Source organism: Oreochromis niloticus, linkage group LG14 (genome assembly GCF_001858045.2).
Source record: "Oreochromis niloticus isolate F11D_XX linkage group LG14, O_niloticus_UMD_NMBU, whole genome shotgun sequence".
Lineage (NCBI taxonomy): Eukaryota > Metazoa > Chordata > Actinopteri > Cichliformes > Cichlidae > Oreochromis > Oreochromis niloticus.
The window spans coordinates 38,601,487-38,629,419 of NC_031979.2; the positions used below are offsets into that span (position 1 = coordinate 38,601,487).

The following is a 27,933-nucleotide window of genomic DNA, read 5'->3' on the forward strand; positions in this document are numbered from 1 at the left end:
AACAGATTTTGGGCTCGCACTGAGCACCGACAGCTTCCAGAGACCATTTGAAGCTTTACTTTTGTGACTACGCTGAATCTTTAATGTTTTAAGAAATGAATAGAGCTCCTGTTCAGGAGGAAACTCAAGCCAAACAGTTGTTTCCCGTGAGCACGACTGTGGTGAACGTCCAGTGATGCAGAGAAACGTGGATTTGAAAAAAATCCAGTTTATAAGAGCTTTAAGTCTCAATCACTTTAATTCTAGTTTTGACTGCCAGACAGAGCAAATGTACGACTTAAAACCTTCTTCAGAACTTTGTGTAATTTGTAGAAAATATCGTTATAATTTCTCATCAAACAGTTCAGACAAAAGCAGATAATGGAGTTTAAAACAACCAAAATGTATTATATTAAATGTGGAGCAACTCGTGTGGACTTTAAGTCTTCAGGAGAAAGAAAATTAAACCCCACAAATACAAAAAGCATGCACTTGCCTGCTGTGAAGGACGGAAAGAATGATCCTCTTAAATGAAATTAGTTGAATACTGACGGGTTCGATTCCTCTTAGAAACTGCACACAAAGCCAGGAAGTACAGCAGGCAGCGTGGGCATCAGAAGCCCATGGCCCGTTCAAACAGGGATTGGACCGCCCAGGCCTCCACTGGCCTGGTCCTGGACGCCTCTTAGGTGACAGTTTTGTGGCGTGTCCTACCAGGACAGGGGTCTGCAACCTTTAACACCCAAAGAGCCACTTGGACCCGGTTTCCACGCAAAAGAAAACACTGGGAGCCGCAAATACTTTTTGAAATCTAAAATGAAGATAACACTGTATATATTGTTTTTTTACCTTTATGCTTTGTGTGAACAACTAAAGTAAGTAAGTAAAGTTTATTTATTAAGCGCTTTTCACAGACAGGCAGTCACAAAGCGCTGTACACAAATATTAAAATAAACAATACAATCAATAGACATTATACACAATGTAAAAGATCAAATGTAAATAATGTAAAGAATATAAAATACGTAGATCAACAAAAGGCTTGTTTGAACAGAAAAGTTTTTAACTGCTTTTTAAAAGAATCCACAGAGCAACTAAGGTGTGTTGCTTATGAAATCCATGAAGTGCTACAGAGAAAATTACATTTATTACATCTATTTATTTAATTAACACATTTTGAACTCTTAAAGAAATATAACAAAAGGAAAGACACCCAGCTGAAGTAAAATGATCCATGTAGCAAACAAAAACTGTTGTGAGCCGCCACCTTTTTAAAAAGTAATTGGAAAAAAAGCACTATGCCGCTAAAAAAAAATAGATATTTGCAAAATTCTGCCTAAATATCTATTTTACCTTGTTAATGTGTGTGGCGGGGCGTGGTCTGCAGTGCCGCTGAATGGGAGTCGGACGCACCTGAGCGGCACCGGCAATCACGCCTCGCCGCCTTAAAGTCTGTGCGCTCTCTGCTGTTGTGTTGTCGGGCTGTGAGCTGAAAAGCTACAGCCGGCTGTATGCGTACAGCAACCGTGTGTGAAAAGTGGTCAATATAGAGATGCTCAAAAGCGCGTTCATGCAAACATCGTCGGGTCTGCTGTGATGTGTTTACAATGAGACTTCTGGTCCCAAACCTCTGCGCACAGCGTCTGCAAATCGGGGCTTTCATCTTTACGCAGGACTGTAAGCTGTCATCTGTGAGGCGTGAGCGGTGTTTGTTTTTAACATAGTTCACGGTGGAGAACAGCTGCTGACATAATGTGGATCCGAAGATCCATAATTGGCCTATCTGGGGTTGAAAGTCTCGATAAATGCACGGCGTTTCGGCGGGTACACCGGCTTCCCCGAGTGTAACGCTTATTTTGAGCGATGAAAAAAAAAAATAAATAAATATATATATATATATATATATATATATATATATATATATATATATATATATATATATATATATATAATATATATATATGTATATATATAATTTTATTTTTATATTTCAAAATCACAACAATCTTCCAATATAGAACTACAAGTTTTTTTTAAAAAAAAGAACTAAACACAAATAAAATGCACTTCAGCTAAATACTTCTAATTTATTTTCCCAAACCATGCGGAGCCGCAGTATAAGGACTAAAGAGCCGCATGCGGCTCCGGAGCCGCGGGTTGCCGACCCCTGTACCAGGAGAACAGCCACGACTGCCAAACTGTCTCGTTTAGACGCATTTGATCCAACCCGAGTGACTCATGTTGATAGAAGACTAGAAAGAACAATGAAGTAAAACTTGTGGTCTGTTCAGTCCAATTATCAGACCAACAGCATCTCCATTATCGTCTTCTGCAAGGCTTAATTAAGAGAACGCACACACACACACGCACACACACACACACACACACACACACACACACACACACACACACACCCGTGGAGGCCACAAGAGGCTGAAAGTCACATTTCTTTGTGATCATTTTGGCCGGTTCTTAAAAATTAACGAGGCTCTGACGTGTTGATTTTACAAACCAGCATCTAACACCTTTAATGGAGCACAGAGGCCAGCAGAGCAGGCGATAAACACACGTTTATAAATCAAGATAATTACATTTGCCCCGGAGAGCTTCTCAGTCGAGGCCAGCGAGCCGTTAGCGTCCTGCTTTCATTTGGCACTCTGACGCCAGCTGCTGTATTCCAAAGACACCGAGGCGTCATTTCTCACACCGTGGCATTAAAACAGAACAACTCGAACCCCAGATTATTTTTCCTAAAATGCAAAAACAGCATTTTCAGTTTTCTAAGAGCACATCGGACAGATGTGAGTTCATAACTCAGGCTCAGTGATTATGTCCCGTTTGGTTTCAGGCAACAGAAAAAAGGACTTTCTGAAGGTGTCGGAGGACTCTCTTTTTACTGCATAGATCTTTATCTCATGACCCAAATACGCTAATGCTGCTCTGGAGATTTGAATGTTAAACCAACTAATCTGGAAGTGGCGTCACGAGGCGGCGGATTGCGGTGAATTAAAGGCAGTGGAAGGAGCAAGTGTTTGAGAGGAGGATCACAGAGTGGAGTAATGGCTTTCCACACATGACCCTAAAAACGACCGTCGTTACTGCCATGTTATCTGCAGGCAGCAGGTCTCCACATGTCTCATTCTAATACTTTTGATACACATCAGGAGACTTCTGGATCAGACTTTTACGACCCCATGACCTTTCTTCAAACTTCACCTTCATAACGAAGAGATCAGGTGTCTCTAAATGGCTTTTCTATGAGGTGTAAGACTGCATGTCAGTATTTCCCAGTAAAGGCATAAAGAGAGATGAGCTGAAACATCTTGTTTCAGGCAGAGGATGGACTCAGTGAAGGCCCAGGTAAGATGAACTCTGAATCATGCAAAGCTACTCCAACGTCAAACATCTGGCTGTAAATTAGCAGGACGGTCTCTTTAAGCAGGTCATTGAACTGTGGAGGCCGAGTGCATAAGCGCAGGTGTCGACACCTTAAATCCAGCTTTTCAAGATGTGTGTGTAACACTTTTATTTGGCTGTACTTCAACCCAAACAGCTCTTTTTCCAAGCAGCACACATTTAAATTATTGTCTGATAGTTAAAGAAGGCAATAAAGTTTTTAAGCAGTTCTTAAATACAAACATTTTACTTCATCCATTAGATGGTGCTCAGTTTTCTGGTTTCCGATATATCGGCTATTAAATCAACTATTTATTCTGTGTTTGCACAGCAGGGAAACAGCAGTTACAATAAATAAATAAAATAAATAAAAGTCTGGACCTGGCTCGACTTTTGATGCAACCTCATCCGGTAACGTAGAGCGCCGAGGCTCTCACACACATCCCTCCAGGCGGCACTTAGCTGCAGATGCACTGCTGTTATTCAGGTATTTGCCTCACTGAGCCATCAGTGCAATTTTCAGCCAAATCCTGACAGTAAACACTGCAAAGGAAGCTCGTGTGGGTCTGCAGGCTGACTGAGTGTGTTTGTGTGAGAGGGCTGCAGGTAACAGCAGCCATAAAGCTGAAGGAAACAGGCTGTTTAATGGTGTAATAACATTATGTGTTGTTATGGCCATCAGAGGGGACATTAGCCTGCAGATGTTAGCTAGCTGAGAGTCAGAGCGGCCCGCCGCCTCGGGGTGGGCGGAGCCTCGGGACACAGTGAAGATTATCTGAGTCATAATGAATCCCAGCAGCCTCGGCAGCTCTAATGAAACACATTAGAAAACGGTCATCAACTCAGAGCCTGCTCCGTTTACCCTTCCTGTGGTTTTCCTCTCGTTCAGGTTCAGATTCACAGCTGTCAGTATTTTGGCTTTTCCTAACCAGGTTGATCTCAGGGCTCAAAGAAATGCATCGACTGCTACAGACAGCAAACATCGGTAATCAGTATAGTCATCCAGACACATTTCTTCCAAACTAGACACTCGACTCGAAGACCCAGAAGTGCTTGTTTGGAGCTGAAACCATGAGATGATTGTTTGGTGAATGATTTCAAAAGGATATAAATCTGCTGTTTGCTGCAGCTTCACAAAGAGGAAAAATGCTGCTTTTTGTCTTAAATGTCAAAGTGACTCCCTCCCCTTAAATCCAGGCCTCTAGATTAAAATGACAGAGCAGCCCTGCAGCATACATCCTGCAGCACTAAGAAGTCACTCGGGGTGTTTTCACACCTGTAGTTCATTTACTCTGAGTCTGCAAACTTGTAGCTTTTTCCGTGATTTGAGAAAAATCCAACAAACTCAAAGCAAACTGGAATGTCTCTTCACCTCTTGAGCATCGTTAACCCAACTATTTAAACTCATCTACCTTCACTATCACACTACACGTCTCCATCTCACCTACATGTGTTCTATCTTGATTCTTCTGACTTCATTTTCCTCTCCAAAGCATTCCTTCACCTCTCCAGGCTCTTTCCCACCTGCTCCCCACTCTCACTACGGCTCGCCGACTCCACAGACACTCCTGCCTGACTCCATCTGTCAGTCTGTCCATCACCACTGCAAACAAGAAGGGGATCAGAGCAGATCCCTGATGTAGTCCCAGCCCCACCATGAACCCATCTGTCACTCCTCCTGCACACCTCACCACTGTCCTCACACCTGTCCCGCACCAGCCTCACATATTTCTCTGCCACACCTGACTTCCTCATGCAGGAAGTCAGGTGTGGCATTTAATAGAACAGCAGTGTAAATAAAAAAGGTCTTCTAAAATGACCTGCCAGGTCTTTGGCCCATTTTGCAGAAGTGTGGTCAACACAGCCCAGACCCAGCAAACATCTCAGCACTGAACAGCTGCTGTCTGACCCTCTCGTCTCACAGACTTGGTTTTTATTCAAAATGAAAGCTGTGCTGACGCTGGAGGTGAAAGTTCACGTCTGTTGGGGGTCATTCTTACACATTGCTTTGACGTGCTCATTAAACTTCCTCTTCCTAGAAAGTCTGAGTGAAAAATGATTTTAAACGCTCTTTGAACAAAATGAAACAAACTAATCTCGATGGAGGGAAGAATAAAAAAAAACTAAACCCTCATACTCTGTGTAGACGACTCAAACTCATTTCTCACAAACTGCTCACATCACAGGGTGACATGGTTGCATCAGTCCATACTAGTCGAGTTCATCTGCACCAAATCCAAAAATCACATGTAAGCAAATTGAGCGTGTTTATATTTACCGGTCTGTGCACGGGGACACGCTGGACCTGCGTTATGGCCTACATGGATACACTGAACTTTCGTCTACAGGGTGTATTTTGCCATCACACCCTGATGAGTTTATCTGGGAGACAGCAGCACCATTTCAAATGTGTTTGGAGATAAAGTCAAAAACGTCACATTTGCAAAATCAAATAACTTTACTTTAAAATTTCAAAGGATAATCACTGCAGTTTCAGGATCAGGCGGCTCTCTCTCCAGTAACTCCATCGGGTCCAATCACCGTTAAACACCTCAGGCTGAAGTGAAACTGTAGACAGTCATGTGATCTGTCACACAATTAAAAGCTGCAGGTGATCTCACCTGTGCTCTGTCACACAGTCACCTTCCCCTCAGAGTTCATACAGGAGCCAACCAAGTACATTTAACAGCTAATTTAGGCCTGCATGGTCAGATCTAGCTCCTGATCTAATTCTAATAAGGTGAGGGATTGGCTAGTTATCCACAGTGACATCAGACACGGGACAGCCGTATAACGTAAATCTGTAGCCATCAGGTTTAAACTACAGAAAGACGAGAAAAGCCGACAGTCTGAATGTTCCTCTAACAAACATCCAGACCAGCCAGAGCTCTTCAATAAGAATCGGCGGCACTAACATGTGACCAAAACATACAACCTGAAAATCTTACACCTGACACAGCTGCACGCGCTCAGGCTCGAGGTTGCATAAGACGCAGTATCGACCTGATGCCTGCTCTGGCAGCACATTAGCAGAGCAGGTGGCGCCTCACTTCTTCCAGGTATTTGTTTAATGTCGGACTTTAAACCGATCAAATTGACTCAAAGTAATTGCCAAACAGACACCCGGGCATCATCAGAGCCGTGAAGGGTTTAGCTCATGGTGACAGAGTCTGAGCTCGCAGCTCAGCTAACGCTCGCCATACTTTACTGAACAGGAAAACCTCAGGTGTCTGTCAAACATTTCTAACTCTGCAAGGTGAAAGAAAACTGTAGCAGACACCTGGAGAACAGCGAATCCTTGTTCAGTAAGCGTCCACCAACAATCAGAAAGGGAGAAATTAGTCATGTTGTTGTAGCCGTCACGGTGCTGGGTCTTTGACCCGGAGTTGGTGCTTCATGCATTTCTTTAGTGTACCGAGTTTAGATTTCTCTGTTCCCGGTCGTATTAGCGTTTAGTTTTTCCTTTAGAGTTTCTTGTTCCACGCTCTCAAGTAAATGTCTTTGTGTTTCTCTGTTTAGTTATCATTTCTCACTTCCTGTTTTATTTTGGTGGTTATTTATCTCTAGAGCAGGGGCGGGGGAACTCCAGGCCTCGAGTGCCGGTGTCCTGCAGGTTTCAGATCTCACCCTGGGTCAACACACCTGAATCACATGATTAGGTCATTACCAGGCCTCTGGAGAACTTCGAGACATGTTGAGGGGGTCATTTAGCCTTTAAATCAGCTGTGTTAGATCGAGGACGCATCTAAAACCTGCAGGACACCGGCCCTCGAGGCCTGGGGTTGCCCACCCCTGCACTCTAGTATCATCATCCAGGCGTGTGTCTGGTTGCTTTTCTGTGCAGTCGTCGGTCTTTGTCAGAGTGTGTGCACGTACAACTTGTGGTTCCTTAGTTTGGACTTTTTCCCTTGGTAAATAAACGGCTCTCCTATCATTGAATCCTACCTGCTGTCCACATCTACGATTTGGGTCGTCAACATCCCAGCTGCCGTAAGGCAAGAGGCAGGGGACGCTCTGGACGGGTCACCAGTCTTTTACACGACTTGATTAAACATTTGAACAATGAAGTGTCAGAAAACTGAAAAAATAAAGATCCTGAAATCAGACAAAACCTGGAAGAAAAATAAAATGAACCAGGCAAAGGAGGAAAACCTAGAAAAGCCAGCTTTTAGATTTGAGATGGGTTGAAGTCATTAAGCTAACCCTAAACTCATGTCTCAGACCACCTGGCACGCTCAGTGTTTGAGGCATAGTGTCGGCCGGACTGCAAGATTAAATCTTTAATCACAAAGCAAACCTCCTTTAACTGATTACTCATTTTGGGCAGATAAACTCAAGTGTTTGCTGCCCTGCGGTGTCAGACGGGCTTTTGTTTGTTCGGTTGGTGGAAAAATTCAGAGACCGACACAAACGCACATCTAATTGTTTCTTAGCTCAGGCGTGGCGGAGGATCAGCCTGCTGTCGGACGCCCACAGTAGGTATGAGTATTTTTCAGCTGTCGCTGGGTGGAGAAGCTGTTCAACCACAGCCACACATTCCTGCAGCGAACCAGTCACCACAGACCGGAGGAGGCGAGGGTGCGCCTGAATGTACACACTTGTGTTTGGAAGTGGATTAAGACCTGTTGATAATACTTTACTGTGCAAAACATGGGAGAGAGAAGACACAACTTATATAAAGCTTAATGTTTGGATTTAAAGTTGGAGTCCAGGGTGCTTTGGTCAGCTAAAGATAACAAGTTCAAAGTGACATAAAACTATAAAATGTAGTAAATCTTCGGATTTGGGAGGTTTTTAATCAGAGTGTTTGACTTTTTTAGTGACTGAAAGATTAAGACGAACATAACATTAAATTCATTCATCTGAATATTTTCAGTCATCACGTCTCAGGAGTAACTGGTGGTAAGTTCTTTAAGATTGTTTTGCACTACGTCACAGTGCTGCAGACCGCTCTCTAAAGTCCACCTCGCTTTATGGCCCTTTTTAGAGATAGCATGAAAGGAGCTGGGGCGGGGGTTGCAAAGTGGCTTCCAAAGGCAGCAGCAACTGAATTAGATCATATTATTGCAATAAAGTAAGCAAATTCATGTTCTTTGTACTTTCAGTGCAACATTTAAATGACAATGTACTTGGTTAATGAATGGTTAGCGGAACAAGAGTAATCATCTACCACGGCGTTTCCATTTTATGTTCTTCCTCCTTTATGTTTGCTCAAACTCATAAAAGCGTGCAGGACAAAAAAAACTTCCAATAGCCAAACTTTGCTTTGATCCAAAGTCCAGGAAGCGTGAAACAGAGCCGAGCTAACGGCAACAAAACCTCCAGTTTGGATCCAGTTTTGGTTAAAACGGCGCAGAAACGGACGATGAGCGGCTGTTCGACATCAAACCATCTGCTGTGGCCCGACGCTCACACAATCTTATTACCATCCACTAAGTATAATATACGTATCGTACATATTTAATGTTTTTACAAGTTTTAAGGATTTATAGAGTTTGTTTTCAAAATCCCATATCAGTGTTGGTTTTGTCCTCAGGTGCTTTGCACAGGTTCGTGTTAGTTTAAGTCAATATTAGGTTAAGTGACGCAAACATGACGGCGCTGCTGGATCATCATGAAGCGGACTCTGCAGACGCCGCCAATAACAAAGCATTTACTATATTTAAAAATATATGTATGCACATTTAAATTAAGTGCGTGTGAAGCTGAAGTGACCCCAGCAGCATGCGTGATGTCACTGTAACCAAGGCAACAGAACCATTTGCACAGCAAACACGCTCACGCACGCACCTCTGCAAACTCGTATCGGGAGGGCACACCGGACACCGGATACACTCGCAGCAGCCCTCCGTCCGTGAATGACTCCAACAACACGCGCATGCGCGTGCACAAAACCAGTTCTTACGCAGGTATGAAATACACGTCACAGTCTCGCATTAAAACCGCATGTTTCCTGAAAACAATACGAGCGTTGATGGAGTTTCGATGGAAGTGATTACTGAAGTCTGCTCTCACGCGACAGACACAAACAGCCAGAAACAAACAAACCAACCAATAAAAAACAAACAACCAACCAGAAACCAACCAGCCAACAAACAGCAGAATAAAAAAAAAAAGAAAAAAAGAAGCAGCAGCCCAGGCTGTGAGGAGACGCTGCGCAGAGGCCGCAGGTGTGAGTAATGACCGACTCACCTGCGGGTGGATGATCTCCGCTCTGCGCGCCTAATCGGCTGATCGATAAGTGAACAAACTCATCAGCAAACACTGAATTACGTTCTTCCAAAGCGGACTGTGCAGAGACTGAAGCGCTGCAGGTAACCCGAACCTTACCTGCTTCAGGTAGTTTACAAGCCACGCCCCCCTCAACAGACCTGTCTGCACGCACGCACACAAAAACACCTGCTGCGGGTCACCTGCATCATCCTGCAATAGCTCGTCCTTTTTTTGTTTCCTGCTTCCTATTTCTGTGCCAAACCTTCCTCTCATGTGTCCTCGTTCGCCTCCTTACTCGGAAAACCACGACCTTTCACGTCCTCATGAAGCTTTTGTGCTCTTCGCTCTTTATTTCACTCGTGTTTAGTCTGTCGGATGATTGCCTCGGTCCACAGGTGTCTGTTAAGGACGCATAGACGTGCTCCGACTTTGGAATGGGACGTGGCCACATCAGCCTGGCCTGCTTTGCATTTGTAATCAAACCATAAAGTCATAAAACTCAGAAACCATCTAGCTCAGAACTGTAAACACGCAGATTAATTTTTAATGAGCAGACACACACAAGGCGTCACATGTGATGATGCAGCATTTATAATCACAGCGTTAATTATAAACCTTATTCAGGTATTGTTGTGCTCACCTGAGCTGCCAAAGCACCGACACTGAACCGCATTTAGTCTTTCAGCAAAACACGTTCACAAAAAATCTTACAGTGACACATTCATGATGAAAACTGCACAACACAGTCTCAGAGCACTTCATGAAACAGTCGTCACGTTTGATCTGAACATTTGTGCACCTGCTCCTCTCCAGCTCAGCTACAACACTTCACATGTGTTTTAAAGCACATCCATGTACGCAACGTTTAGTTTTTGCACTTTTAGTGGATGAAAAGTCGACCTTTGAAACCTGGAGAGCTCAGTTTGAGTTCCTCACACAGCTGATTGCTACCTATTTTAATATAGCAATCATTAAAATATGTAACACTATTTTAATCTTACTATTATTTATATAAAGTTAAAGTCAGGCCCTAAAAACTTTATAAGTTTTAAGAGTTTCAATTTTGTTAGCCGTAACCAGCAGAAAGCTCTGAAAACATTTGTGCTTTTGGTTCAAACAGTTTTTAAAGCCCTGTTTCCTGGGTTGCCATGGTAACGGATCCCTACTGAAGACAAATCAGCTCTTATTAAAATCCATGAATATTTGTGAGGAAAACACACAAACACGTGCTGCTTTCTGAAACGTTGGCGTTGGTGTTTGTATCTCATGAAGCTGCTTCATGATCAGGATTGAAACGTTCCGGGATGGTGACGTGAGCGTCCACCTAAACCAGCAGTTTCACCAGATTTGCAGCTGTTTTCAGATAATTATTCATTTTTGAAGTGTTTTGTGTAGTTCAATTACAGCTTTTGGTCTTTTTGTACATAACTGTTGAAATTAAAAACATTCAAAGGCCACGAAAGGAAAAGGAAAAGTGAAGCCCGTGTGGCCGGCCTCGCCTCGTTTCCCGGCGCCGTCCTGACCTCTGTGTGAAAACATGCCCAGGCGGAGGCTTCGTCAGGCAGCCCACACAACACCTTTGTGCGTTTTATGTGCAGAGGGGAAGGTGTTTGTTCAGCACTCGCACAGTGACAACATCACCATGGAAAAACCTCGCAGTCCTTTATGAATCGATGTTTTCTTTCCTTTCTTTTGTCTGTGTGATATACGTCTTCATGCCACTCTCTGAGTTTGCACAGTAACTGCAGTCGTAATGAGCTGCCTGCACCGACGGGCCGTTTCCTCAGCAGTTTAGGTGGGGACAAAAAATGAAAGGCAGACATTTCAAAACCTGACAGTTTAAAAATGTCTTTGTATTTGTAAGATAATGTTTTGGTGCCAGTGTTCAGAAAATGTGAGATGTAGAGATAAACAAAAACATGCTTATTTTAAAACTTTCCTATTATATACTTTCTTCTTTATCGCTGTTATCTTTCCTAAAACTGACTCGAATATCCATCATGCGTCTGAGCCAGCCTGAAACTAGCCTGGTGTAAGTCCAGAAAACCATTATAAGTGACTGTGAAGGTCCTTACATTATGAATGAAACACATCTGACAGCTAACAGAGCCTGCATGTGACGTACCTTAGACTATTAGAGTCTCTGCAGGCTGATGTTACAGCGCTCTGTGAAACAGTCACGACCTTCAAACTACTGATTCGTGTTTCTGAAAGCAAATTTTCATCTCTCTGGTCTCACGTGTTCATAATTCATGTCAATTTTCTACTTGTAAAGAGCTGAAAAGTCCACATTTGAAGGTTGAAGGTGTTGGTGATGGAGCGCATCATTGCTGGTTTTCATGAACATGTGATAGTTCGTGTCTAAGAAGACAGATTACTGTTAGGTGACCATGTCATGTGTGGCTTTGATATCAGGCTGGAGAGATGAGTTAGCATCATGGATCGTGTTAACTGCTGGAGTAATTTGGTAAGCTAACAAACTACTTCCTGTCTGATTTTGTTATCAGTGAGATTACAAAGGAAGATACAGTTAGCCAGCTACAGTGCTGTGCAAAAGTCTTAAGTCAAACCCTCCAAGGAGCCAAAATTTCTTGTAATGTCTTAAAGTGCTCCTGAGCAACAGTTTTCCAGCTTTCTGAAGACCTGTCAGAGTTTTCCTTTGGGCACGAGCTGCTTTTTCACAGGAATGATAACACTGATATATGAATCGTTCAAGCATAAAGGGCTCCTAACTCAAACAATGTTGTCTACACATCGCAGATGACTGAGCAAAGAACCAGTTTTAAAAAGTATCTTTAGACACCTTGTTACCAGCAGCCTGTCACACAACACATTTTTAAACAATTTCTTTAGTTGAATCTATAAAAAATCTCAAAGAAAACACAGTTTGACAGCTGGGCAAAAGAAGTGTAACGTCTAAAAAACTGTCTGCAGCAAATGAACAGTGTCTGAAAGAAACAGGAAAACAATCCAGCAAAGAGCTGAGACGAGAGCAAAGAGACGACCGGGACCTTCAGCTGATCGTCTGCTGTTCTCTGAAGTCTCAGTAGAAACGGTTGCAGTGAAGGACGGCTGTCGGGAAGCCGTGCTTAACGAAGGGAGAGGTATGAAAATGACACGAGAACTGGACTGAAGATCAGAGGAACCGGTCTGATGGAGAGATGGATCCACGGTCAGGAGGAGGTCAGCAGTCGGCGTCTACAGCCATCTGTGAACACGCTGGAGTATGTCATGGTTCGGCATTTTGATCGGTGATGTTGGAGATCCTTCGAAACTATTGGAATTATGAACGCAGACAACACCATCAGATTTATCCAGAAAGCATCTGACTGATAACAGCTTCTTTGTTTTCCTTTTCTTTCTTTTTTCTTTTGCTTTCTTTTAGTTTATGTTTTCATATATTTCAATAAATAAATCTATTTTCTGTAATATAAAGAGAAGAGGGGTGGTGTGAGACTCGCACAACACTGTATTCACTGTTCATGTGTAACGTAGCATCTCTGGACTACAACATGAACGGATGATTAACCATCCATCCACAATCATCATCGTCCAAAATCACAGATTTGTAACACAGAGCTGAATCTGACGGCTGAAGCAGAGTCAAATTATCTGTTGTGGGGGGCAGAAAGTAGAACAAAACAATTTATTAATCAGAATTCAACCAAAGTTTAACATGCTGCACACACACAGTTGAGTATTGATATCTTGTGGGGACATCTATTGACATAATGCTTTCCCTAACCCTAACCATCAAAAATGAATGTCTAACCTTTACCCTGACCCAACTGTAACCCTGACACTAAAACCACATTTTGAACCTCAAAAATGCTCTCAAACTTGTGGGGACCAGGATTTTGGTCCCCACAAAGATATGAATACATGCTCACATACACACACACACATAAAAAAACATAAGATCTGACAGACAGAAGAAATGAAAGTCCTGCCATATTTGGGGAAATTGTAGACACGTGCGGCTCATTTGCATATATGTAAATGAGGGGACACACTCTGGGCCATAGATTAGTGCAATGAGTTTATCGCTATACAATTATGCAAATGAGGCCTGGTGTTGTAGGACAGTTACGTAAGGCGACGTATTTCAAAGAGAGGTTTAGTAGGAAATTACATAAGATGCCGGTTCTGAGGCTATTTACGGCCACGGCGTGCTGCCAACACAATCCCACCAGGACAATGAGCTGTATTTATGGCTACGAGTAAAAGGGAATTTAACGGCCGACACGAGAGAGGGAGCTGGTAAATTTAGGTTGTAGCTGCTTGGTTTGTCACATCTGCCAGTCATGGGAAGGTCTTTTTGTTCAAATGGTTTAACCATCAGAGCCATCCATGAGCTTTTAAAGTTCCCTGTTCAATAAACTCCCATATTTAATGATCCACAGTTTTGATGGGACCAGGTCTCCTGCTGTCTGCTGTGTGGTTGCTCTCAGCCACACTCTGATGAGCTGATTTTCAGACTCCAAACTAACTTGGACCAAGGAAGGAATCCACATCACCTCCCTCTGCTCTGTTTTGTCATTTTTGGCCCGAAACAACTGTTTACATAAAAATGTTGCCAAGTTCAGTTTTTGGTACCACTGAGCTAAATGGATGACCTTGTCGTGGCCCCATCTGTCGCCTTCACGCTGATTCTGGCTCTCTTCAGCTCACCATGATAATAATTCATGGACCGCTCGTGGCTCTTGTTATGTTGGACTTGCTTTTTCTTTCAATAATTATATCTGAACTGTCCATCCTGCTTGGTGCCTTTATGAGGTTTAGAGGCTGCTTTAAAGCCCGCATCCACCTCTTTTGTGTTTTAAATGATGTTTCTGTACCTGCTCAGAGGATGTGATGAGAATAAAAAACAAAAGAAATGGGTGGTTATGAGGAGTTTGGGGTGGGTAGATGGGCAGGCAAAACACGACTGGACTTGAAGTTGTTGTTTATTTCCAGTTTCACACAAAGAGTCAGTGTTGCTTGTTTTTGTCAGCCTATAACCTTTAATCACATGACTGTTACTGTAGCAGTGATGGTGAAGTTGCTGGAACCTGTAAACTGAGCTGAGGCCTGAGTGGCAGCTGAAACTAACTTTCATCCAATAAACATGAACGACTGTAGAAAAGTTTGGGTTCTGTTCTCCAGTATTTAATCGAAAAAATCTTTTTATTTTTGTTTCTCATTTTAACCTTTTGAAGCCTGAACCATAAAATAATCACCAGAAAACTCTATTTTCTTGAAAATGACAAATTAAAAAACAATAAAAGGTAAATATTAATTTGTATTATGAGTTTTCATTTGTTTATATTGGCTACATTCTGCTGTTTTTCTTTTTTTTTATTTACTAAAATGTACTGTACAATTTATTTTGGCTTTTCAGGGGCTGATGTAGACGTCTAAGAACTCATGTATTAAATATGATACACTCCATGTTAAAGGGTTAAGCATTAGGACAGGTGGTTTCTCTGTAGCATTGCTGCTAAGTACTGAAGTGAAGTCAACTGTGAAGTTTGAGTAATCTTATCTTGCATTGCGTTTCATCCATCCATCCATCTTTGTGCTTATTGTTTGGATCCGGGTCAGGACACAACAGTCTGAGCAGAGCTGCCCCGGGTAGCTAGCTATCCTCCAGCTAGCTACCTAAAACTTCTCTCAGTAAAGTTTCAAAGAAATCTGTGACAAAGGATCGCTCTGAAAGCCCAGAGTCAGCTGCTACTGGGCGCTAATCAGACTTATTATCAGGAATGCAATCCAACCTGTTGCTGTGGTTGTACAGGAGCTACATCCAACCAATGTTTGGTATGGAAATGGGCAAGACTGTTTTCTTAGAGGAGTATGGGGTACGGGCCATATGGCATTAATAAAATAAAAGCTTCAGAATTACTGCATCCATGGTGACCCTTGAGTAAAACATCAGTGTTATCAGAATCAAACAAACACCTTCCCCCACCCCCGCCCGCCCACCCACCCACCTACCTCACCAATCTGAGTCACGGTCTGAGTAACCCTCATCACTCAGGTCACTCACATATTCAGACGAGTCTTTTCTTTGCACCTCCGAGCACTTTGCTCTCCATTGTGTGCTTTTCTGTTGTTTTGTATATATTCCTCTAGTTTGGATAAATCTCTTGTGTTTGCTATTTTTTCCTGATGTCTTTACTATTTATATAGTTTTTTACTCCTGCACAGTTGGCGTTGAGCACCCATAATTTCATTGTACAATGACAATAAAGGGCTTTTCTTCTTCTTCTTCTTCTTCTTAAAACAGAAAAAGCTGGATACAAAACCCAGGATCATGACATGCGCTCCTGTCCATGAATATTCATGTGTTGTTTTCAGTGGATGATTAACCTCGCTTGGGTCTAAGTGGCCAAAGAGCAACTTAAACCGGTGGGTAGGGATGAAGACGTTACTGAGCTGAGTGCATTCCTCTGATGGAGAGAAGATGCTACAGAGCGGCTGTGGAGGATTAGCTGATGGCAGTTTGATGGAGGCTGCATCTCTTGGCTTCAGCGAGCTAAGGCTCCTAGGGCAGAGAATGGGAGTATCTATGATAGCTTTAGCATCAGGGTCTGCTTCAGAGGCAGAGATAGCGCTGATTAAACTCCAGGCAGCGTGGCGACAGAACAGTTTTTCTGTGCCAGGGTTTCTATGGCCTAAGAGATTCATCTAAATCCAAAGGATTCAGCTTTCAGGTTTAAAGAAAACTTGAGATCATTGTACAGACACTCGAGATATCAGTCAGTTATTTCAATTCTGCCCAGAGTGCAGGAGGGGCCATAAAAACAGAGCGTACAACAAACATCTACTGCGCGTGCACCTCTCATGTAGTAGTCTGCACTTGGAGGCAGGAGGGCTCAGCAGTGGTGTAAATAATGTCATCGCTCCCTGTGGTTAGAGTATTTTTACATATTCCTAATAAAACTCCTTGTTTAGGTTCAGATGGAGATTTTAAAATAAAACTTGTGACGCGTCTCTGTAAAGTCACTACAACAAGAAAGATATTTACTACTGAAATACGTCAATTTCAAAGTCAAGTGATTTAAAATTTGTTTCCTGACACCGAGCTAGTGTTTTACACTCGGATCATGAGGTGATGGATTCTGTGGGTTTGTGTGAACAGGTTGAAGAATGAGCTGCTAGTGACTGCGATCTGTTTGCTGTTCATTCTAATCTTCATGTCTTTCTTGCCTTTAATGTGTCACACTCCCATAAGCCCCACTATCTGACACCTGCATGGACAGACAGAGGTTCCCTTTAATGGTACTTAGTGCAAAAAGAAAGTAATAATGCACAGTGGTGCAGCACTTAGCACGTCCTCTTTGTGTCAGTTTGGGCTCTCTCCAGGTTCCCCGGCTTCCTTGCACAGTCCAAAAACGTGCATGGCGTTTCTAAATTGGCCGTAGGTGTAAACGGTTGTCTGGTTCTCTGGGTTACCCCGCCTCTCGCCCTGTGACAGCTGGGATAAGCCCCAGGCCCCTGTGACCATGAATCAGATAAGTGAAAGAAAATGAATGGTAATGTTAACATGTGGATTTTCATGGTGCTTAGCTTGAAATCCAAGAACATACCAGTGTTACTGATGGATGGTTGTGTGAGTAAAATTACAGCTTGTATATTTGGTATAAAAGCCTTCAGGCTCACATTCACTGCAGCTGATTTGTGTGTGATTCATTCGAGAGCAGAGGGAACATGTGGACTTCAGCACACTCCCCGACCTCCTCACCTTTCCGCCTCGATGCCCAAACAGCCTTTTGTTCTCTAAACTGACCAATGGCACGGCCGCCTGTCAGGCCATCAGCCAATAACAGCTCCTGTTATGATGCAAATGAGCCAATCAGGACTCCATATGTGCCCCAAAAACATGACCAATGAGAAGGCAGTACGACTACCCAGTCTTTACGCCTGACCCAACTCCACCCGTGAACACACACGCTGCGTGATTGAACTCCACTCGGCCGTTCTTTGTGTTGTTCGGCTGTACACTTGTACTCTGTGTGTGTGCGTCTCCTGACCTTTACAGCTACATCGGCTGCGACCTTTTTAGCAGCATTTTATCTGACACGCTAAGAGGAGAAAAATGACAAAAAAGGGTCAAATGTCTTGTTTTTGTTGTCCTTGTTGTTAATCGCTGACATTTTCTCACATTTTCACCAGGCGACCACGATGCATCGTGCACTAGAGCTAAATTTGCATTTTAATCGCACCTGAAGAGCCGAGACGGCTCCACAGACCTGAGAATAAAGAAACTGATGCAACAACCTGGAGTCACTTCATGATTGTCTGTTTGTCTCATTTCTGCAAACTAAATATAATCGAGCATGATACAAACGTCAAAACTGCTTCATGGTGGGACATTTTTCAGGTCTGCACTTTAACACATCGTCTGATCTTTGAGAAATGAAAATGTTTTTTTCATTTTCAAATATCGACTAACACTTGTCGCTGGAAGGCTGAGACAGTCAGTCTGTGCCCCTTGGAGCAGTGTCAAACATATGTGAACAACTACACACAGTAAAAATGGTCATGCAGTCTTTTTAACACCCACCAGGGGGCGATACCTGTGGTTGCAAACAGACGTCTACAGGAAAACGCCCCTCTGTGACCTCTGTGACCTCAGTGCCCGTTACCTTAAAGGTGAGTTTTCTGATGTTTCTTGCTCCAGATTGTCTTGTTTCTTTTCGCTCTCATTAGTTTCACCTGCGTTTGACTGTTTGATCATCAGCCACTCGTGTGTGTTTGTACCTGTTTAGACATCTTTGTGGGGACCAAAAATTGGAATGTTACTATACTTGTGGGGACTGACAGTCGCCTATGAGGACAAAAGTGTCCGTCCTCAGGAGTTTGAAGGCTTTTTTGAGACTCAAAATGTGGTTTTAGTGTCAGGGTTACAGTTAGGTCATGGTTAGGTTTAGGCTGAGGCGCAGGATTAGGCATTCATTTTTGATGGTTAGGGTGAGCAGCTGGGGAAAGCATTATGTCAGTGAGATGTCCTCACCAAGATATCAAAACGAGCATGTGTGTGTGTGTAATCCTGTCTTTATTCTTTTCTTTATTTCACCAGCTGATCGGTGTCCTCGGCTGCTGTTCAACATGCTGTTGGTCTTTCGGAGGACTGTGTGGAAGCACATCACTGTTAGCTCTGAGTTAGTCAGAGACGAGTAACACAAACTGAGATACAACTCTGGGACCACAGTTTAAGTGTAAAACTGTTTCCTGCATGTTACCTGAAATCGAGGCTACAATCATCCTCTCATTTTCTGATGGGTGTAAAGCAGGGATTGTACTTTCCATGTCCGTCAGTCCGCTGGCCTCTGCTTGGGTCCCAGTGATGTTAATCTTTGTTATCAGACCTTTAGCCCGAGGATCTGTGCAGACACCAGCGTGCCTTCCAGTTTATTTGTTTTACCATGAGGAATCGTCTCCATAGAAAGCAGCAGACACACGTGGTTGATTGATGACCTGATGCTGCAGAGGTGAGAAGGAGCACCTCCCGATCTAAGACCTTTGTTCTCAGTAGGAAAAAGATGGAGTCCTAACTCCAGATTAAGAATGTGGAAGAGTTAAAGTATCTTCTTATTCGAGAGGGAGGGAAGGAGGGAGACTGACAGACTGCATTAGTGAGAGTGCTCGGGAAGGGAAGGTGAAGCAGTCAACCTGCATTTCACTGCTCACCTTTGAACATCGCTTTGAGTGACTAAAAGAACGTGGCACAAATCAGCTTCCACTAAAGGACTTCCTGTTAGAGATAGGGTGAGGAGCTCGGTCATTAAGGGGCTCAGACCAGAGTCAGACCAGAACCAGGATGCGCAGATTACACCTCTTAGATGACTTGGAAGAGCTGGAGGAGGTGGCTGGGAGAGGGCAGTCTGGAGGTCTTTACTCCAGCAGAAATGGAGGATGGATGGATGGATGGATGGATGGACCAACATCAGAGTCTAGGCCCTCTTCCAGTTTGGCCCTGAGGGCAGTCAGACCTGATCCAGGCTCAACTCCAACGGGTGCTTCTTTGAAAGTTTTTCAGCTTTGAAATCTGTCAATTACTTTACAGTCATGTCGGGCTGAAAAGACTTATTCACAACCAGCGCCGTCCCATCCAGCCTCTTTGTGTCTCTTTCTTCTTCATCCTTGCTAGAAGCAGAGTTCAGCGCTCAGCTCCGTGGAAAGCTGGGGGCGCGTTTGATTCATTAGAAGGAGTAAAGACGGGCGGATCTCTCTGAGGTCTCTGCAGAAGAAAAAAAATCCTGCAGAGCTGAGTTAAATCAAGCGCGCCTGAAGAGAGATCACATTATTCAGAGAAAGACTTCTGTACCGCCTCAGGTGTCGAGCAGCACAGCAGGACGGAGGCTGTGTGTGTGTGTGTGTGTGTGTGTGTGTGTGTGTGTGTCCTGTGGGCTATGCAGCACTGTGAAGGTCGGACAGTTGTCTAATGACTGTCTAGCGAGTGTGTGTGTGTGTGTCAGACAAAGAGAGGAGAGCCAAAAGTCTCTCGAGGGTTATTTTAAATTATATATATTACATTTAAGGCGGAAACAGGTGTAAGGTGGCAGTGGAGAGACAGAGAGAAAGGGCGAGCCACACTAAGAAAGACTGGGGTGCTGTGTGAGGGAGAGAGATGGAAGCTGAATGACAGATAAGTCGGTGAAAACATAAAAGAGGAAAACAGAGACGTTACATAATGGTTTTTACCAGCCGTCTGTCTGCACCGCCGTCTGCACCGCCGCCTGCTGGTCACAACGGTGAACTGCAGCGTCTGTGAACAATCACTCAGAGTCGTCATTATGTAAGTACGCTGAAAAATTACAGAGGGAGAGAGAGAGACGCTCTGTTGGTGCAACATCCATGAAATCAAATGCAAACAGGAGGAAGAGGAAAACGGACTTTTGAGCTGCACAGACTTTCGTTTTGTTCCAAAGAGTCAAATCACAGTTTAAAAGAACTAAACTCAGGCTTGATTTTAAAGTGCTAAGCAGAAAGTAACACAGTAAACTAATACCACACGAACACGTCAAGCCAGCTAGTTTAACAGGTACTTGAACTGAATCAAATCCAAAACTATAAAATATTTTCAGCTCCATCGTCTTTGATGGGACAGTTTGTTGTTCTCTTATTTAAGGACAATTTAAGTCCAAATTCCATTTAATCTCGTTTTTCAGAAATTTGCTGTGATTTAGTTGGAGGTAAAAGTCATACATTTATGATTTAAAAAAAAAAGGTTTTATTTGAAAATGTATCAAATGTTTTCCTTGTTTTTGATTTGTTCTAAGTGATTTCTCATGACAGTCAGTTGTGCTACTTGCAGTACCTTGATGAGCCACCAGGGGCCCATATTTATAATTCATCTATTACATATGTTTTCTATGTTGATAAAAATGTCATCACTGCAGTTACAAATAATAGGACTATAAAGATGAGGTCCAGTTAAATATGTGAACGTGCTAAAGCATCACAGAGGTCTTTTACTGTGATTTCCTTCCAGAGTTTCTTCTAAAAATTAAAACACAGCACTTACATGTAAACGTCAGACACACAGACTATTTCCAAACTCTCCTGCTATGATGAGTCATCCATGGAGCAGAGACTCAGAGAGAGTTTCAGTCTGAAGGCAGCAGAACAACAGACTGAGCTCTGAACCTGATAACGATCCCAAATGCCCTCGCTACGATCAGCTGATCCGAGCAGACAGACAGAGGGGAGGGTAAACCATTACAGGGTTTGGGGATTTTGGGGGGTGTGGAGATATGAGTTATGTTCAGCTTTGATCCCACGTGACAGAAAGCCGTCAGGTCGTTCGTCTACATTCAGATATCTCAAGACCAAAGCTGCAGGTTCTCTCCTGCTCTGACATCTAAAGGGGAACATGTGCAGACTGTGATTAAACCCAACACTCTTCAAACCTTCTCTTCTTCTGTCTGACAGCAGTTCTTGGATTTATTAACTTTTTATCTGGTTTTTATTTATTTATCATTCCCTGGCAGTTCTTGTGTTTTTAAACCGGTGACGAGATTGTGGCTGCTGAGCGTCCTGATCTGGACCCAATCAGCTGTCTCCGCCGCAGAATCCACCAAACTGGATCAAAGGATCTTTAAAGAAGGAACAGCTCGTGGACACATTTTATGAAACCTTTCTGGGCATTTCCTCTCCACCTTCACCTGTTTTCACTGACCAGATGTTCATGATCCACTGCTGATTTTTTTTATTTAACCTTTATTAATACAGCTCCTCCCCCTGAAACTTGATGTCTTATTTGTTTCAGACAGCATAAAAAAAAATCAAACAATAAAAATAAAAAACAAAATAGATCAAACTGTCAAACATGTCATGTAACATTTACATGTCAGGACGTTGTCTTCTTCTCTTTCCCCCAGGCTGATCGCAGATGGCTGCCCCTCGCTTCTGCTGGATAGTTCTTCCTGTTAAAGGGGAGTTTTTCCTTCCCACTGTCACCCACTGCTGAGAGGGTCTGATTGCTGGACTCTTTAACACTGTAGAGTCTTTCCCTTACAACATAAAGCACATTGATGCAGCTGTTGTTGGGATTTGGTGCTGTATGAAAAAAACTGAATCCTTCATGTCTGAAAAGTGAAGTAAACATGGAAGTGATTTAAACCTGCACACACAGCCCACTCTGGTCTAAGGTGGGGTCAGAAGGGTGGAAATATTCAAAGAAGTCTCTTTGGGCTTAAACTATGAGAAATAAAGTTACAGAAATCTTTCACTTCATTCCTTTGGTATGAATGACCACTGCGTCTTATTCTTTATCTGGAAATTATTCTTATTTTATTAAAGTGCAGCAGCAGGTCACCGTGGGTTCAAAGATGGTACGATGCCCCCCTGCCAGCACCCGGGCCTGCAGCCCGACCGAGGTCCGCTCTCTGTCTGTGACTCGTGGAGAAGATGGCTGCCAGGAGGAACTTTGGAATGAGCTTTGCTGTCTCGTTACTGTTTGCCTTTTACTGCTGACCAGCGTTGAAAACCCTCCAAAAACAGGAGTTTTATGACTGAGGCGTCATAAAACTGTGCCGCTGAGGCTTAAACAACAACACAGTTAAAAAGCAGCCCAAACACAGACTGAAGGAACCCTGAAAGCAGCTGATAAAAAGACACAGCCAGTAAACCTGTGCAGAGCTGCAGAGTGCTGACACACATGCCCAAAACATGAACAGATCCAGCCCAGAGCAGCACTGGGCAGCAGCACTGCAGGCGCAGGGAGGAGACGACAGATGAGGAATGAAACGTGTCCAGAAAGCCCTGCGAGTGAACCCCCGCCGCGCTCACTGACCAGCAGCCAGAGCCAGAAACAGACAGCGAGGCAGGGAGGGAGGGGCTGGGTGTCTGGAGCCCAGCTCGGAGAGCAGTCTGGGCTTCACCAAGATTTGCTGATTCACGCTGAGAGCGACGAGGCAGACGTAAAGCAGTCAGCAGGCACAGAGGGGAAAGAGAGCTGCAAGGCAAATTAAAACCCACACGACAAAATAAGATCAGGTCCACGACTGCAGGGTCTGTGCGCCCAGTATCATTCATCTGCACGCGCTGATTCGTGAGGAATGCCAGTTGTTGGGGCTGTTGTCCAGGATAAACCCTGTGTGACCTCTGCCGTTCTCACTGATGCTTCAGACTAAGATCGCTCCTTTCTCCAGCTCTTACGATCAGAGATGAACAAACAGGATGCAAATGTCACAGTAAAGGTAGAATATCGCTCAGCAGAACTGGAGCTCAGACTTCGTTAGCACAATTAAGCTGAGCAGCCGTGTTATCCCTCTGACACGCCTGCCTCTAGTGGACATTAGAGGAACTGCACGTTGCTGCTCAGGCTTGTATCTTCACAGCTTCAGTTTCACATCCAAAGCCACACGAGGGTCATCTCCAAAACTTTATCTGCTTACTTAATGAAGAAAACACAGAGAAGGAGCCAACAAATCCAGCTTTCTGTGAACGGACCAATTAAATCTGGTCCCCTGATATAAACACAAGCTGCATATTAAAGCTATATTTCCTAACCCTTCCTCCAGTTTAAATACCAGAGCCCTTATTATTTTATAGCATTTTGTTGTCCTCTATAATATTCAGACTTTACACAGACAGTGAGCACTTTTTTGTATTTTTCCTTTAATGAGCTATTTTATTTGATCATATTATATTTTATTTTTATTAAACTCCTCTTTTTTGTGTTTTAGGCTGTGTTTACTGTTCTGGATGTTACCACTCAAATGTGATTGAAAACACAGTTTTAAAAAGCTCAGCTTCCATCTTTACTAAATTCTCTCAGAGACTCTAATCCAGGCTTTTCTAAGTCAGACTTTGTTTTTGTCTCTGTCTTATAAAATCTCTGTAGAAACTCTGCACAGGTTTAAATGATTTCTTTGATCTTTGAGAAGTTGCTCTTTGATTGTCAGTGTCTCCTTTTCATTTCTTAACGATCCCTCAGATTTGAGGAGGAGACTTCAAACAGAGGAAACTCATTGATCTGCTGTTGATTACTGATTGATCTTCCTTCACTGTCCTGTTCATGCAGGGATCTTATTAGTCTGTATGTAAGATGAGATTGAAGTGATGAGGTCAATAAAACGGTGCTTTCTACCTGTGATTAAAACTGTAAAATGTTCTGTACTGTATATACAAATGTGACAGCTCCTCTAAACCTCTGATGGAAACTTTTATCAAACTAATGTCTGTGAACAGTTTATGGTTGTGTTCAGTGTTGGATCCCTGGAGGGTTTCACGCTGGACTTAAGATGATCAAACCAGAAAAAAGTGAGAAAAGCTCATCGAGCTTTTGATGCTTTGATGTCTCCAGTTTGTGATATCTCCACATGATGAAAGCAGCGATGCACAAACACGCTGGTTTCACTCCAGAGCTTTCACTGAGCTTTCATCCTCTCGGAACCACGTGACCTTTTTTATTTCTTATTAAACTTTTCTTAAAAAAACAAAAAAAAAACAAAAAAAACTTTATTGGTAACACGTGCAGGAGGCCCATCTGCCTGTTAGCGAATTTGTATATCTAACTAAACCTGGACTGCGGCGACATCTGGTGGTCACAAGCACACACTGCAAGAAATAAATGCATAAAAAAATAAAGAATGAAATAAATATAAAATTCATTAAATAAATATTTTAAATTAAATAAAATTAAAATAAATCGTTCCATTCATTTCTGTCGCTTATTAAATACAACAAAAATATCCATCTATTGTCAAGAATGTTCATTTAAGTACATAAAAAAATGATCTAAATCTAATCCAATGGTTGCTTGTGTGGGAAGATAAATAAAATAAAAAATACACATAAATAAACGAATTTTATTAGAAAGTTTAATAAAAATAAAATGGAGAAGAAAAACCTTTAAAGTTTTTTTTCGTATTATTCGCTCTGCCTGCTTTCACCGTCTTCATAAATGATGATCCTCTCTCCTGTATGTTAAAATGTTTGTCAAAATACAGATAATTTACGGTAAAAGACCCGTTTTAAATTTACTTACTAAACATTATTTAAATCATATTCAAAGCTAAAGAATAAAGAGGAGTAATGTCAAACTGAAATAAAGAGATTTAAAGAGCGTTAAATATAAACCGTTGTGAGATGAAAAGTTCTAACAAAATCTCGTATTTATTAACAACTATTCTCTTCTTACACACTTTCAAGTGTATAGAAACGTCATTGTGTACACTATGATCTTCGTGTGGTTTTTACATAATGTGCTTTTTTTAACATTTAATCTATGAGGGTTTGGTTCGCTCCACTCTTGGCTGTTGTCTCTGAGGGGTTTAAAAACGGGGGTTAATTAAGATCCAAAGTCTTTTCAACTTTTCAGAGTGAAACAAAAGTTCAACTTTTAATCAAAAACTTCTTTGATTTAACAGCTAAAGCTGCGCCATCACTGTGATGAAGGAGCTCTTTGAAGTTACAGGTAACACCCATTACAGGAGCTGGTGTCAGTCATCATCCACTTCAAACCATCAAAGGGTCAGGGGTCAAATCAAAGTCCAGATTTCTTCTCATGTCTGAATTCAGGAGCTGATTAACATGTTAAAGAGCCGCAGGTGTTTAAAAGTGGACGCTGGAGCTCTCGGGCCACAGACAGAAACCATGGACCGAGGCCGAGTGTCGGACTTCAGCATCGAGCGCATCCTTTCCCCGCAGCTCGGCCCGAGGCCGCCGCTGCAGGACTTTCCACCGGACAGGTATCACCGGGGGTCACCGGCAATGTCAGAGCTCCCTCGCCGGTCCAGGTCCCGTTACAGGCGATGGGCTGCCAGCAGTGCAGAGAGATGAGCTCCGGAGAGGAGCGATTCCCGCTGTACAGACCCGCTGTTCATCATCAGCACTTCTACTCAAACCCCGGAGTTTACGCGCACTTCAGCCAAAACTGTGCAGGTAAGGAGAGACTCTCAGAGTTCAAGTTTTATTTGTTCACCAAAACTTTGAGACACTTTTTAAAAAAAATGGGAAACTTTTATTATTTTTCGGATTAAGTCACAGTCAGGATGTGTGTGCTTGCTGTGATATTCATGCTTCTGTTTCGTCTGATTTTTGTCTCTTTTTCTGGTCCTCCCCCAGATATGCAGCCTCTGGCGGCTTACAGTGGATACCCGCAGCCCGCGGCGGTGCACCCGCAGTCGCTTCAGAAGTTCCGGATGAGGACGGTGTTCACGGACAGTCAGATCAAGCAGCTCGAGGCGCTGTTCGAGATCACGGACTACCCCGCAGTGGAGACTCGTGCCGACCTGGCGAGGCGCACCGGGCTGAGCGAGGAGACCGTCAGGGTGAGTCCGACATGATGATTCGGGGTGTGAGGCTGTCAGGAGGCCGTGAGGAAGGAACAAGTGACCGTCCGTGCGTAAAATCCCTCCACGTTACACAAAAGGCTCCCAAGTTCCATTTTACTTTGACTCAAGTAACTAAAAATAATAATAGTATTTTATTACATGTATACATTAAACACAAAGGCCTTTTTTTTTTTTTTTTATCTTTACGCACAGAGCAGCCAGGGAATGAACAACATAAGAATTCAATATTTAGAAAAACGTAATTAAACCCGAGTTTATGTTATTATTTAACAATGTTAAGATTCTGCACATTGAAATGGAAAAAAATAATAAAAATCTCTTAAGACATGCGCAGTAGAGCCATTATTCCCCTTAGAGAGTGAGCTGTAAATGGTACATGTAATGACAGTCGACTCAACGATGGGAAAAACTGAAATATTCCTGAAATTTGACGTAATTGTTTTGACTAAATTTGACTCGTGCTGTAGCCAAAGTTTCATGTTTTGTAGAACTGACTCATTAAATAAGAGGAGAAAAAAATAGTTGCCTGGAAAAGTTCAAAGACTTTTAAATGTTTAGTATCAGTGAAGGTGGACCACACCTCAGGGATCCAGCACCTTTGAATCTCTTCAACGTTCCCAGTACTAATATTACACTGGTTACTAGTTTTCAGTATTAGGCCTTTTGAAACATTAGGTAGCGTCATGCCTTCCAAGATACTGTAGTGTTTGAGTACTTTAGACCTTCCAGGGTAGTACTCAGTATTTCTAGTATATGAAGACCTGTGAAGGATTAGTACTTCACTAAGATTGCAGTTTGTAGTTCAAGATTACAGTTTTGGTACTGAACTGTAATCTTGAGGATAAATGTTTTTGTAAGCTGTACTGTCCTCTCAGACCGATATGCGCACGCATATTAGAATCACGAGACTAACTCTGTGTCTCCTTCGTTTCCAGGTGTGGTTTAAGAACCGCAGAGCTCGGAGGAAGCGCCAGTGAAGCTCGCTCTTCTTCTCCGAGAACATCTTCACCTCCCAGACTGCCCGCCTGCTGTTCACCTGAAGCCGAAGTCCCTCAAACCTGCATTCTTCTTAATGGCCAGTAGGAACATGACACTTATTTATGACTTATTTACACTGCTTGATGAAAAACCACGAAAAGACTTTACGCTGCACATTTCTGAGCCTTCTCTCAACATCACGATGAATGATGTGATGGGAAGAATGAATGATGAAATGTTTCGTTCAGACTGTTTGGCCTAAAATTTAATTCATAAAATTCTTTTTTTTTTTTTTGAGTATTCAAAAATAAGTGTGCACCTTTGAAGCAGAGTTTGTAACTTGGAGAGGTGTTTGAAAATAAATGGAGTTATGATTAAAATCCAGTTCTGTGTGTTTGCGCCTTTATTCACAGAATCAATAACATGATTTATAATGTTCTTTGTATTGATGCACATTCAGGAACATGACGGGTAGTGTTACTGCACATACTTTTCACTCACTGCAGACTGGACTGGGGTTTGGGTTTCTGGGTTTCACTGCTAATCATTTTTAAATTCTTCAGATTTCTGGAGTAAA

The 27,933-nt window shown here is 42.8% G+C and overlaps 2 protein-coding genes across 4 annotated transcripts in view; one reads left to right on the forward strand and one right to left on the reverse strand.

Annotated features, from left to right (window-relative positions):
* si:ch211-137a8.2 (nesprin-2) overlaps positions 1-9,774 on the reverse strand; it is a 39,242-nt gene extending 29,468 nt beyond the window's left edge. The window contains exon 1 of one of the 3 annotated variants that reach the window (XM_005474878.3): positions 9,568-9,773. The gene's annotated coding sequence lies outside the window, so the exon portion shown is untranslated. Of the gene's footprint in view, positions 1-9,567 lie in introns of all 3 variants that reach the window. The other 2 variants (XM_013273657.2, XM_005474879.4) reach the window with 2 other exon arrangements.
* A 10,017-nt stretch (positions 9,775-19,791) lies between these two features.
* Positions 19,792-27,557, forward strand: dharma. Its single transcript, XM_005474880.4, has 5 exons — positions 19,792-20,371; positions 25,452-25,498; positions 25,579-25,965; positions 26,149-26,354; positions 27,314-27,557. The coding sequence occupies exons 3-5, from the start codon at positions 25,836-25,838 to the stop codon at positions 27,353-27,355; spliced, it is 378 nt and encodes a 125-aa protein (XP_005474937.3). The 5' UTR covers positions 19,792-20,371; positions 25,452-25,498; positions 25,579-25,835; the 3' UTR covers positions 27,356-27,557.
* The last annotated feature ends 376 nt before the right edge of the window (positions 27,558-27,933 follow it).